We start from the raw sequence: 14940 nt of genomic DNA on the forward strand, positions 1-14940 counted from the left end.
CAGGAAAAGCCCACCCTCTTACTTCACCACCTCAACCAAGCTTCACACTCATCATTGCTGTGTACAGTATTAAACTGTTTGTTTAAAAATTATAGAGTGTGTGTGTGTGTGTGTGTGTGTATATATATATATATATATATATATAAAATATGAGAGAGAGAGAGAGAGAGAGAGAGAGAGAGAGTTTCTGTCTGGTGAAAAAAATTTACCTAGAACCTAACACCCCCTCTCCCCATTTACATAAATTCTTATGGGGCAATTGGATTCGCTTAACATCATTTCACTTAAGTCACATTTTTCAGGAACATAACTACAACGTTAAGTGAGGAGTTACTGTATAGAGAGCATACTGATCAAATTTACAGATGACAAATCCAGTGGGGGTTGCCAAACCTTTAGAGTACAGAGCCACAAATCAGAGGGATCTTGATAAATTGGATGAGAACTGGGCTATAGGCAACACAATGAAATTCAACAAAGAAATGTCAGGTGCTACATTTAAGGAAGAAAAACCAAATGCACAAATACAGAACGTAGAATAACTGGCTTGGGAGCAGCACTGCTGAGAAGGATCTGGGAATTGTGGTGGATCATGACCTCAAAACATGATTTAGCAATGTCATGCTGTTGCAAAAAATAAACAAAAAAAATCCAATTGTACAGTACTTCTCTACTTGGCGCTGGTTATGCATCAGCTGGAGTAGTGTGTCCAATTTTGGCCACCAATGTATAGAAAGAATTTAAGAAACTGGAAAGGATCCAGAGGTGAGCGACAAAGATAATCAAATGTAAGTCATATGAGCACAGGCTAAGGGAACTGGGCATGTTTAGTTTGAAAAGAGGGGATGGGGGGGAGGGGGGGGGAGAAGACATGATAGCAGTCTTCAAATACTTGAAAGGTTGCCATAAAAAAGATGGAGTAAAAGTTTTCTCTCTCTTACCACAGAGGGCAGGACAAGACGCAATGAGTTCAAACTGCAGCATAGCATATTTAGATTAAATCTCAATTAAAAAAAAACTTCCTAACTGTAAGAACAGTAGGACAATAGCGCATAGACTGCCTCAGGAAATTGTGGAAGCTCCTTCACCGGAGTTTTTCAAAAGGAGGCTGGATAGCCATGTGTCTTGAATGGTTAAGACACAACAAATCATGCACCTTGGCAGGGGGTTACACTAGATGACCCTTGTGGTCCCTTCTAACCATATGATTCTATCTTCATGAGGTCAGGAAACCAAGACTTCCTGGGCTAATGGGGAGCCATTAAAATCACTTCTGTTCCTCCTTCCTGATCTTCTGACTTTCCTTGGCAATGATGGGCACTGTGGGAAAAGCATAAAGTAAGCCCTTTGACAGGACATATGCACCTGGGGCTCCTGGCTCTCTCACTTGAAAAGTATTGGTGACCCTTCCAGTTTGCTTTACATAGAAAAACATCCAGAATCAGAGTTGTGAAAGTTTTGGTGATCAATCAGAAGGATCAATTGTGAAGACTCCATTCCGCCAAATTGATTCTCCTTCTGCTCAGCCAATTGGTTCTCATATTGCTGGTACCCTTTATGTGCAAGGCCCTGACAGACTGTAGATGAGCCTTCTGCACACTGCATCAATGATGCCACTTCCTTCTGTAGATCTTTTGACCTTGTACCCATTCGTGATAGCCAGCGTAAACTATCATTGATGTGTTGTCCACCATTGCCAGGATGTGACCATTCAGCAATGCTTCAGCCATTTGTTGAAAAGCACACTTTATTGTCCTCTCTTCTAGACAATGTGCACTTTTCTTTCATTCTGAGAAGGACCAAATCCACTGAATCACTGACTTCTCAGGGAACGCTTCCCAGCTTTTCATACTTGCAACAGTTATGATAGACCTTTCTGGCTCCACCACAGCCAGCCCTCTCTGGAATCGCTCTGGATACATCCAGCAAATCAGTGAATTCAAACACAAGTAATGGAACCTTCACTTTCTGAAATGTAAAGTATCAGAAGATCGCAGCAGAAGGATAGAATGCCTGGAGAGTCCTCAGACACATTCTTGCCCAAGGCACTATCCTTATGCAGGACACGATCATCCTTAGAATCATCCTAGGAACCATTTGGCAACAAGTCACCCAGTACAGGTCATGCTTCCTTTGTAATCCGTTCTGCTTGGTGAAGGACTGCTGTCTCCCTCCCCACCCCATTCTCAGACCATTTCTGGGACCCCACTGCCTTTCCTTCTTACTAGAGTTAAATGGATCAGGAAGCAGGGACCTGTCATCTTGTTGTATCAGACATTAGGTGCCCCAAACCTATTCCTCCTCTTTTAGGAGATGCCTTCTTTTAAGATGCTTCCAATTCTGTTTTATCAGGGAAGCTGACTACCTATGGAACAAGTACCTGCAAAGTTGCAACACAAATGAATTTTATAACCTAACCTACCCACTGAGTCCTTGGGCTGCTATGGGAAAGGTGAAGGGGTGGGGGAAAAAAAAAAAAAAAACACACCAACACCACCACCCCACTCACACTCATAACACACTGCCCAGTACAATCTGGCAAGAGCAGAGTTTCTCAAACTGGGGGTCCCAACCCAAAAGGGAATCAACAAGGCTATTGTGTGTTGGGGGGGGGGGGTGTCCGGATCACAAAACAATATTGTGACCACCTTTAGATTCTTTGCTCAGGTTACCATATTTCAAGTTCCCTAATAGAGCAGGGGTTCTCAACCTCTCTTTCTGAGGCTATAACATGCTATAAAAACCTCCATGACCCACCTGTGCCACAACTGTCTTTCTGCATATAAAAGCCAGGGCCGACATTAGGGGGTAGCAAGCAGGACAGCAGCCAAACCCCATGCCACAGAGGGTCCCACAAAGGTAAGTTGCTCAGGCTTCAGCACCAGGTGGCGGGGCTCAAGATGGTGGGGCTTTGGCTGCCCAGGGCCCCAGTGAATCTAATGTTGGCCCTGCTTGGCAGACCCCCCTGAAAACTACTCATGGCTGGTTGAGAACTGCTGAAATAGAGAACACTACTGCAGGGAGGGAAGGTGAAGTGGGGAGGGTACAGCAGCAGCAGGTCTCTAACTACCCAGCTCTGAAGACAATGCCACTGCCAGCAGCATTGCAGAAATAAAGGTGGCAATGCCATACTGTTACTGAAACCTCTCAAAAAGTGTAAAGTATCGTTGACTGCAGGGATAATTATAATGTGCTTCATTTAGTGTTCCTATGAGTGTGAACAGTAATTTACTAATCACTTTTTTTTTTGGGGGGGGGGGGGGAAGAGAAGAGATGGTGTGAGGAATATTAACCAATTCATCTTCTACCACCTTGATCTACATTACTATTTCATTTGAAATGTATGTAATAGTTGCCTTGCAGAAGTTAGCTCCAGCCAAACAAATAATAGCAGCAGCAGCAAAGTAAAAACCATATCGTCACACCAACGTGTTAAAAACTTGAAAGCCTAGTTCTAAAACAGTTTTTCCATTTATGGTCAACTACTCTGAGGTAGTTAGATGTCAGTTTTTACCCTACTATAAAATCAGAAACTGTCAGAGCACTTATGTCATAGGTCTCACCCCCATTTAGAGCTGTTGGGTTCCAAAATGGGGACCTGCATTTGGTTTCCCTCTAAACTAAAATCCTAGTTTAGATCTGGTAAAAGCTGCCACCACCCAATAAGGTACATGTATTGGGACACAGTCCTTCCCCAAAATCCTTGGGGATCCCAAGGGCCCCAAATCCATGGAGTTCTTACACCTAGGAGAAATAAACCATTTCCCCCTGCTTCCTTCCCCCTCCCTTTTCCTAGGAGAGATACCGGGATCCACTACAGAGGGAAAAAAATCAAACCAACTAAACAAGCTTGCAGAGTGGAATGTTTGTTACTTTTTACTGTATTATCAGACTGAACAATTGCCCAGTGGTGGGAAAAACACCCTGCTTTGCCTGTATTTTCTCTCCTGTTTAAAGATAATATAAAAGTAAGCAAGCGTGACATTCTAATGGGATAGAAACAAAATAGTCCCTATGTAATAAGACATGTACACAAAGTAACCAAGTGACAATTTAACTTCTCCCATCTTCTTTCTCTGTCTATTGTTTGTAACTTTCACTTAATACAGCAGAACCTCTGAGTTAGGAGCACCTCATGAATGGAGGTCATATTTGTAACTCTGAAATACTTGCATCTCTGAACAAAATGTTATGGGTGTTCTTTCAAAAGTTTACAACCAAACATTGACTTAATACAAGTTTGAAACCTTACTATGCAGAAGAAAAACCAACTTAATTTAAATGAAACAAGCACACAAACAGTTTTCTTACCATTTTTTTTAATCTTTCCTTTTTAGTAGTTTAACACAGTACTATTGTGACATTGCACTCTATATGATTTTATGTAAATATGCTAATGTAACTGGAATATGCTTCATGCAAAAGGTATCATTACGAAGCTTATAATCTACTGAGCGTGATCATCCTATTTGTATAAATGTACCACTCTTGTATCTGAAACTAGAAATGTGAAATATAACTCTGAGGGCCTATTGTAATTATGCAAAATGTGGGCCATTAATGGCAGATTGGAATCTTGAGGACTCCCATTAATCCGGACAATTAACTGCAGATGGTTCTGTTTTACCTGTAAGTCTTCCTGTATGTGTGTGTGTGCTGGCAAGTGGGTAATGAAGTCTTACAGTGACATGTGATCATGTCACCTGAACTGGAATCCATATTTAATCTAGTGCTTTTCTATTTGGGGGGGGGGGGGGGTGAAAGAGAAGCTGGAGGGACAAAGGATTGCTGCCTCATGCAAAAGATATATAAGTGGGTGGAACAGAGAAAGGAGGCAGCCATCATGAGGAATCGTCTACCTACCACCTGAGCTGGAACAAGGGCTGTTCTAGGGGAAAGGATTGTGCCAAGACTAGGAAGGCATCCAGTCTGTGAAAAACTTATTGAAACATCTGAGGGCGAGATCTTATCTGTATTCAGTTTCTTACTGTATTAGACATACTTACGTGGTTTTTTGGGGGTTTTTTTTGCTTGGTAATTCACTTGGTTCGGTCTGTTACTACTTGAAATCACTTAAATCCTCTCTGTATTTAATAAAAATCACTTTACTTATTAATTAACCCAGAGTATGTATTAATACCCGGGGGGACAAACAGCTGTGCATCTCTATCAGTGTTATAGAAGGTGAACAATTTATGAGTTTACACGGTAAAACGGATTTATTTGGGTTTTAGACCCCATTGGGAGTTGGGCATCTGAGTGTTAAAGATAAGAACACTTCTGTTAGCTGCTTTCAGTCAAGTCTGCAGCTTAGGGGCAAGTAATTCAGACCCTGGGTCTGTGTTGGAGCATGTCTGGCTCAGCAAGACAGGGTGCTGGGGTCCCGAGCTGGTAGAGAAAGCAGGGGCAGAAATAGCCTTGGCACATCAGTTGGCAGCTCCCAAGGGGGTTTCTGCGATTCAACCTGTCACAACTACACTTGGGGTTTTTTTTTTGTTTGTTTGTTTGTTTGGGGGGGGGGGGTGCAAGGAGGAGAGAAGGGGAGGTCTCTGCTGCTGATTACGTACTTCCACTTCCAAATGAGGTGTGTGGTTAACCAATCAGTTCATAACTCTGAGGTTCTACTGTACACCATTTAACAGTCAGAAGTTCAGAGCAAAGAATGTGTCTATTTTATTTTTTGTAAGGTGCCTCACATGCTTTTGGTGCTATGAACAGCCAGTCACCAAAAAAACCAAAGGTTTTTCTTTCCCTGTTCTTACCCACCAGCCTCACAATGGACTTACTCTGCAACGTAAGAGGCAACTGAAGTGTATTCATTCATTCACATTTCATTGCAAAGCTATCTTCTCTCTAAAAGACATTTTGCTACTGGATGGCTCCAAAATAGCACTGGTTGTTCCAAACAATGTGTTATAAGCAAAATCTTAATTTACTCCACAGCAAGCTGGACCTAAACTACACCACAACAGTACTGCACAACTGGAAGATTTTAGACTGACTCTGGATAAAAAAAGAAAGGAATTGTTTACATATGAAAATGAATAATGAAGGAATTACAGAACCTCTGGTATTACTTTGATATCAAATATAATTTTAAGATATCCCTACATTTTCATTTGATATGTTACCAATTATTCAACTGGCAACCTACAACTGTATTATAAAAGCTGTTGGGAACAATGGAGGTTTTGGCTGCTGGGTCAGAGGCAGTTGGGATTTGTATGGAGGTGATCATGGAATAAACACATTACCTAGCTGTTTAAAACAGTGGTTCTCAATCTTATTTGATCAGGCCCCCTTCTTTGCATCTGTTGTTGTTTATTCTCCCCCTCCTCAAGCACATATACCACCATCCAGCTCTGAAGGCAGATCAGAGAGCAGCAGCTGCTGGCCAGGCACCCAGGTCTGAAGGCAGCATGCACCAGTAACACAGAAGTAAGGGTGGAAATGTGGAAAATGATATTTGTAAATATCACTTTTCACAGCAGACTTAGCGCCCCATTGCCACACTTACTTCTGCACTGCTGATACCACCCTGGGGCTGAAAGCCAGAGTCCAGCCGCCTCCAGGTGAGGGATGGGGTGGGCGAAAGAGAGACTGGGCACAGTGGCGGGGGTCCGGCTGCCTCCTTTATACCTACCACCTGGGTGTGCACCGCTCTTCTGCGCAAGCCCCAGCCACCTGGGGCTGACAGACCCAAACCCCACCACCACCACACACCACACAGCTCCCGTGACACCTTCCCATGTTCCCTTGCAAGACCCACCCACATAGTTTGTGAAATGCCAGTTTCAAGTCATCTGCAATGAAACCGTTAACAATGCTGACATTTATACTATAATCACTGGGTTTCAGACCCAATCCACTGAGAGTGGGGAAATTCGCCACTTTCAGGTGTTTTTTCAGGCTGCCTGCAGACTTGAGGTAGCTTCACTGGTCTACTACAACTACTATGCACTACTAAGGTGATGCAAAGTGGCCAAAGGATTCTGACTAGAGGTGGCCAGCAAATTCTTCATGTACAGAAATTAGCTGCTAGCCTAAAGCCGGTGGAGGCAGCACAGCAGCTCCTGTGCCAGCCTCCCACTGGCCACAGCTCTGGCATAGGAGGTCAGAGTGACATTCCCAGGGTACAATCTGGACTGTTGGATTTTGCTGCCCGCTTAACTCACCAGTCTGGTGTGCTCTATGCTGCTTGAGCTGCCACTATGGCTACTCACCCCAGCCTCTAGCAGGTAAGTCACCTCCAGACAAATATCAGAGCGCTACGCCCATCCATTTTTTAATTACAGATGAGATATTCAGGTGTCACCGTTAGTCCTAGACTTGCACTCCAGAAATGTGTATCTTACACTGTTTAAGACCCCTCAGAGTAAGCTCATTAATTAGTTTGTGATTCCTTCACAGGGTATGGACATGCACCAACCTTTGTAATATGAGTAGATTCCTCAAACTTCAGTCAAAAGCACACATGCTTAGGTAAAAATTAAAATAAGTTTATTAACTACAGAAAGATTTTAGGTGAATATAAGTGATATAGGCATAGAAAATCAGAACTGATTAAATAAAGAAATAAAGATAAAATTGCAGCCTAATTCCTAAACTTTATCAAGCTAAATCAAATTTGAAGCAATAAGGTCTTTCTTACCCAAAAGCCTACAACAGTCTGTACTAACTAGAAAGTTTTCCAGTTATGACCACTCCCCCCAGTTCAGTGATGTATTTGTCTTCCAAATGATCTTGTTGCCTTCAGCATTTGTGGTGGTGGTGGTGGTGATGATGTGCTGATGATGTCATTGTCCCTTATTTTATACTCATGTGCAGGTGCTGGAAAAAATCTTCCCTACATTCAGTCCTTCATATGAAATGCACTTTCTTGCTTACACCTTTTGTGTACACAAAGCTTGACATGTAAGTCTTGTGTTCACAGTTCCTTTCTTATTTCTAAGGAGCTGATCTGTGGGCATTTCTGAGACTCAAATGTTTCAGTAACAAACATAGCAGAATCTCATAACTTCTTATACAATGATGATACATACATTTCAATAGGACTAATTGTCAACAGATTATGACTTTTCCAATGGTACCTCACAAGGCATACTTTGTACAAATATATATCATAAGCATATACAAGTCGTGAACATGGGGGTACAGGTTGTTATTTTGAGGTACAGTATGTCACAGCCGGTCATGTTTAAAGTGGAGTGGAGCTCCACTATGTCTAGCCACCACTAGCTTAAGGTCAGCAAGGGATCTTATGCCACTGCCATAAGTAAGAACAGCTCCAATTTACGTCAGGGCTGGATTGCATAGTACCAGGGAGCTGCAACCAGCTCCTTGATGTTGCCCCACTTTCCCTGCATTAAGCCAAGCTCTGGAGCAGAGAAGAATTCAGCTCTCTGACTAAGCATGGTAACATTGCATCTACATTCTCAACTGTTATTTTAGCAAATGAAAAAGCTAATTTTGGGGGTTTAAAATGACATCTCTGATTCTGGAATACAATTCTGAAAGAAGGAGGAGTGGATCCTACAGAAGCAGAATCACAGATTAAACAGGGACCTGAGTATACTGTTTATGAAATTGATACAAAAGCTGAATTTTTACTAATGAGTTTATTTTCACTGTAAGCTTGAAGCTTTCTGGTTTTGTTTGTTCATTTTTTAACATAACTAAAAGTCTGAGATGAGTCCACATGCAATCTCAGCCACCAGGGAGCACTCCATGCTGCAGTACTACACAGTTTCATATTAGAAGAAACAGCAAGAAGAGAGTTGCTCTGCAATCTTATAGACCGAAGCCACAACAGAACGTTTAGAATGAAAACACCTTTTCTATAGTATGTTAGTCCATAAAACAATTGCAAAGAAGAAAAAAGGATACATGTATACAAATTATGTGTCAAAGTTTTTTAAATTATTTTGCTAGATGTGTGATTTGAGGGAAGCAGTCAATGGATAAATCTGTCTACAATGTCCCTATTAGAAGATTAAAATTTCAGAAGAGTACTCTACAATGACTCTAACAGAAAATTATAATTTCAGAAAAACTGAATTGTTGTGTAGCAAAAATTCTTGTTTTTATGAAAATTCCCTAATGCAAATAGTTAGGATGTCACAAAGCAAGGACTATAATTTCAGGTGAGAAATATGAAAATACAATGGGTAAAGACAGATGCCGTAATTAAAATAAACAGGTACACAGAGGGTAAAATTACACAAGAAACTGCATAACCATATATTTACAGTGATTATGCAAATGGCAGCTAGTTACACTCTTTAGCAGTCACACATACATAAAATAACCTGGTGTGCACAACTGCAGTTACTACTTATTGAAATCTACATATGCTATTATGCACAAACCGTGGGTCTTCACATCTGGGAGAGAGTTTTTCTGCCTTTCCTTGGAGCACCATCTAAGCAAAAAACAGCCTGTTGAGGGCGGGGGCGGGGAGAACACCACCTTTTTCCCCGCCAATGGATTCTGTAGTGTTGGGGGCTGCAGGAAACGGCAGCCAACACATCCCTTGGCCCGCGCTGCATCCCACAACCCCCATTGGCCTGGAACGGCAAACCGCAGCCAGTGGGCGCTGCGATCAACCAAATCTGCGGACGCTGCAGGTACACAAACTGTCCCGGCCCACCAGCGGACTTCCCTGATGGGCCGCATACCAAAAGTTGCCAATCCCTGATCTACCCTATTGCTTTCAGCAGTTGCTGGCTTTGATGGTAACAACTTGTCACTTCAGAGATGGCTTCCAATATCTAGGTCACAAAAGACCCTGTATTACTCTTCAAGAAATGTTATTTTCACAGTTACATCTGCCTTTTATCATCTAAAGAACATAGCTCTACTGGAACCTGATTGAGAAATAGTTTCACATTTCCAGATTAGACTACTAAATTGTTGTATTTGCAAGCATTTCTGATCAGGCATTACAAAAGCTACACATCTGAAACTTCAGAGAAAGTGGCACTGACTTCCTGTTAAACTCTTACCAATATGTTGTTTAATTATTGCATAAGATTTTGAATGGACTTGACCTGTTCTTATCTTATCTATAAGAGGCCTGAACACATTTGATAAGAAATCTATTGCTAGACTGAAGCAGCTTTAAAAAAAAAAGGTAGGGTAGATCATGCAAGAAGTGCAAAAACATACACTTACCTGGAGTGGTGTTAAATATGCTATCCTCCAAGAGGATTAATCAGTACATACCAAAAGAGTTTTGACATTCAGTTTGTCAGTCGACAGCTGTGTTATCTACAGAGAACTGAAAACCTCAAATTGGGGACAAGTTGTTTTAGCAACTTCAAAAAAAGTATTTATTTAGAAATAGCATTAAGAATTAAAATCTAAAGAAAATATTGATGCTGAAAAGTTGGAAACAGGATAGGACAAAGGACAGCATGAGCATTTTTAAAACTACATATATTTCAACAAGTACTTACTAATTTGTTTTCCTGCATGTATATTTTTTGCAACTTCAGACATCCTTTAGCTATAATGATCATTCCTTCATCTGAGATCTTGTAACACTGGCCAAAGTGAATGTCTTTCAGTTCTTTGCACTTTGAGCCCAGCTGCAAGTAAATAAATTAATGTTAATATTTAAAGAAAAACAGCAAACATACAAGAATATGAACTTACTTTTAGCATGTTTTTGAAGCATATGCTCATCTGGAAAATACACTAGTATTACTCACAAACAAGAAAAAAACAATTGCTGTGTTCCTATAGTCTGATGCAATTGAAAAACCTGTAAGAAGGAGTTTACAACATTGCCTAGGAAAATGAGATTTCTGACGGGACAATTTTGAGCAGCCCAGAATGACTGAGCCCCACACCAATTCCAACACATTTGTTTTAATATATAATTTTGTTGTAAATACCAGTTTCAAATATATCTTCATTAATTCTAATCCTCCTTAAGCTTTGAGAGGCATACCTAACAAGAATAAAAGCAGTCAGAATCAACTTCCTCTTTCATTCTGCAAGTTAGATACTCAAAGCTTAGTTCCAAATGGCAGCCAAGCCTTGAAAAACTCAGGCATATTATAATAAATTTTGGCTATTATGGCACGTTTGAGATAAAATTACTTGTCAATTGATTAAATTAACAGCTAGGTGCCAAAGTAACCACTGAAGAGAAAATGGGGGGTTTATAGGCAGCAGTTGTGAAAAAAGAGCAACTAGCTGCAGACCTAGAAGCCAATTGTGCAACCAATGGCAAATAAAAACAACTTCTGAAAGCCAAGATGACCTCAAAAAGTTTAGAGGTAACAGGCAGTTTTTCCAGAGCCCCTTCAGTGACTGACCAGGAAACTTAGTTCAATATACAGTATTATCACACAGACCCTTGTAAAGAAAATTGAGAACCAACAGCTCCTGCTGACCATACTTACGCTTGGTGTAAGTAAACAAATATATATGATCCTAAACTGATTTTTCAGAGTAATCAGGTGAGTTGAAGAAAACTATAAAAATTTTAAAGAGTATTCTTACACTTTTTTTTCTTTTCATTTTAGTTTCCTTCATTGATGAAAAAAGCCAAACAGTATTAAATAACCCAGATAATGTATTTGTATTTCCTGCATGAGAAGCCAAAAAACGCTCCCACTGATGTTTGTTTTCTAAGAACACACGTGGAACAATCTGAACAAAACTCTTATTCATGTGTTTTAGAAGCTCCTCAGATATCGAAGTAAAGAAGTCGTGCAGTCCCATTCAGGACTGCGGCTACAATGTGTTTATATATTTATAGATATGCAGTAGTGCCTCTATTAAGGCTGAGATCAGTTTTTCACCTTTAATAAGGATTCAACTTCTTTATTTCACATACACAATAAAGTACACCTTCCCCAAACTTGCAGTACTTTGAGCTGTGGACAAAAGAGTTTGGTGATTTTAAAATAAAATCTGTTAATTTTTTAAAATGTGAGAAATGTTGTTAAAGAGTTGGCTTGCTGCCCTTCAACTCAGTTAAGACATCAGCCACAGTCAGCCAGCGTATATATTTAAAAAACTAGGTTGTAATTAGGAAAGTTAACACCTGTAGCATCTTTGGACGGTCCTACCCTGGTGGTATAATGAGGGCTGGTGGCTAAGCCACTGACTTTTAAAGACCCTCTCTTCCACCACTCACTTCCAGGGCTGGAGCACAGAAAAAAAAAAAACAAAAAAAACAAAAAAAAAAAAACACACCAACAGCGTAAGAAAAGCAGCTAGTAAAGATGTCACAGACTGATATTTAAAGAGAGACGCTTTCTGCACCAGAGAACCATACCATCTCCAAAAAGAGAAGATACACTCGAAGAGTGAGCGCTTGCACTCCTCCCAGGACAATAATCAAAACCCCCAGGAACACTCAGGAGTGCTGAGGACTCCGAGGAGGAATCACATAGGTTTTTGTTCTTTTGCCTATATCTGTAGGTCTCCTGTGCGGATAAGTATCAAGTGTGCGTGTTTTCTTTTCCAAGTGCCTTCTTTTCCAAGACTTGGCAGAACTCCTCCTCCTGCTGGGCACTCCCCAATCTATTGTGTTCGGTGCCCACCTCATTGGGCCCTGAGGGCTTTTTTAACACTCCTAAGTCTGAACAGAGTCCAGGCATAACCCTTGGCTTAGGGCCTCTAGGCACACTCAGGTTACAGATCCTCTGCACAGCACCTCCCTCCGAGAATGAAGACTCCGCAGTCCAAATGCTTAGTTATAGGAATAATGTTACCCCTTCAGCTCTCCCCACTGTAATTAAGCACATCTTCTCCCAGCAATATAGGGACTTCTGGGTTTACAATTTAACACTTTGAGGTCACACGATAGTGAAAGTGAGCAAGGATACAGATTTTGCACTGTAGTCTAAGAAAATCAGTAGCTTTACTTAGAATACATGAAGCTACACAAGATAAACATATTCATGAACGTCCCAGCCTCAGGTTCCTCACCACTCTGGAGAGTTCTTTGGGCTTGGGGAGGAGTCCTCTGGGGCATCCATGGTCTCTTTCCAGCAACTCATGGCTTCTCTTCAGAATCACAAAGCTAGGTCAGTTAGCTTTCTTTGACCTTGGTTGTCCTGCAGTTAAACCAGACCTCTTCTGCTGCCAGGGAAAATATGCTCATCTCTTCCTCGCTCCTGCCAATAGCCTCTTGAATGTCTCTGAAAGTCTATCAACTTTATATATTCACCCACCAACACCAGGTTGTTTCTTTGTGCTGCTCCTGGTGATTTTCCACTCTTATTCACTATCCCCCTTCAGGGAAACTTGGTCAAACTACAGGTTTCAGAGTGGTAGCTGTGTTAGTCTGTATCAGCAAAAACAACGAGGAGTCCTTTTGGCACCTTAGGCTAGGTCTATATTGGGGGGGGGGGGGGGAAATCGACCTAAGATACGCCAACTTCAGCTACGTGAATAGCGTAGCTGAAGTTGGCGTATCTTAGGTCGATTTACCTGGCTGTGAGGACGGCGGCAAGTCCACTGCTGCCGCGCCCCCGTCGACTCCGCTTCCGCCTCTTGCCGCAGTGGAGTTCCAGAGTCGACGGCAGAGCGATCGATCGGGGATTGATTTTATCGTGTCTACACTAGATGTGATAAAATCGATCACTACCTACCAATCTGGCAGGTAGTGTAGACATACCCTTAAAGACTAACAAGTTTATTTGGGCATAAGCTTTCATGGCCTAGAACCCACTTCATCAGATGCATGGAGTGGAAAATACAAGAGCAGGTATAAATACATGAAAGGATGGGAGTTGCCTTACCAAGTGTGAGGTCAAGACAATTCAATTAACAGCAGGATACCAAGGGAGGAAAAATAACTTTTGAAGTGGTAATGAGAGTGGCCCATTTCAGACAGTTGACAAGAAGGTGTGAGTAACAGTAGGGGGAAATTAGTATCGGGAAAATAGGCTTAGGTTTTGAATGATCCAACCACTCCCAGTCTTTATTCAGGCCTAATCTGATGGTGTCTAGTTTGCAAATTAATTCCAGTTCTGCAGTTTCACCTTGGAGTCTGTTTTTGAAGGTTTTTTTGTTGAAGAATTGCCACTTTTAGGTCTGTTATTGAGTGACCAGAGAGACTGAAGTGTTCTCCTACTGGTTTTTGAATGTTATGATTCCTGATGTCAGATTAGTGTCCATTTATTCTTTTGCATAGAGACTGTCCAGTTTGGGCAATGTACATGGCAGAGGGGCATTGCTGGCACATGATGGTGTATATCACATTGGTAGATGTGCAGGTGAATGAGCCCCTAATGGTGTGGCTGATGTGGTTATGATGATGTCCCTGGAATAGATATGTGGACAGAGTTGGCACCAGGGTTTGGTTCCTGGGTTGGTGTTTTTGTTGTGTGGTTGCTGGTGAGTATTTGCTTCAGGTTGGAGGGCTGTCTGTAAGAGAGGACTGGCCTGTCTCCCAAGGTCTGTGAGAGTGAGGGATCGTCCTTCAGGATAGGATGTAGATCCCTGATGATGTGCTGGAGAGGTTTTAGTTGGGGGCTGTAGGTGACGGCTAGTGGCATTCTGTTACTTTCTTTGTTGGGCCTGTCTTATAGTAGGTGACTTCTGAGTACCCTTCTGGCTCTGTCAATCTGTTTCTTCACTTCACCAGGTGGGTACTGTAGTTTTAAGAACACTTAGTAGAGATCCTGTAGGAGTTTGTCTCTGTCTGAGGAATCAGAGCAAATGCTGTTGCATCTTAGAGCTTGGCTGTAGACAATGGATTGTGTGATGTAGTCTGGATGAAAGCTGAAGGCTTGTAGGTAAGTATAGCGGTCAGTAGGTTTCCAGTATAAGGTGGTGTTAATGTGACCATGGCTTATTACCACTGTAGTGTCTAGGAAGTGGATCTCTTGTGTGGACTGGTCCAGGCTGAGGTTGATGATGGGGTGGAAATTGTTGAAATCTTGGTGGAATTCCTCAAGGGCCTCCTTCTCATGG

At 41.7% G+C, this 14940-nt stretch overlaps 1 protein-coding gene across 8 annotated transcripts in view; it reads right to left on the bottom strand.

The window, feature by feature from the left end:
- The window catches only part of FBXL17 (F-box and leucine rich repeat protein 17), a 464738-nt gene that overhangs the window by 424326 nt on the left and 25472 nt on the right, over positions 1 to 14940 (bottom strand). For all 8 annotated transcript variants that reach the window (XM_039544561.1, XM_039544560.1, XM_039544563.1 and 5 more), the window contains exon 4: positions 10458 to 10589. In XM_039544561.1, the coding sequence (XP_039400495.1) occupies positions 10458 to 10589 (132 nt within the window). The remainder of the gene's footprint in view (positions 1 to 10457; positions 10590 to 14940) is intronic.

The sequence above is a fragment of the Mauremys reevesii genome, linkage group 6, assembly GCF_016161935.1.
Source record: "Mauremys reevesii isolate NIE-2019 linkage group 6, ASM1616193v1, whole genome shotgun sequence".
NCBI lineage: Eukaryota > Metazoa > Chordata > Testudines > Geoemydidae > Mauremys > Mauremys reevesii.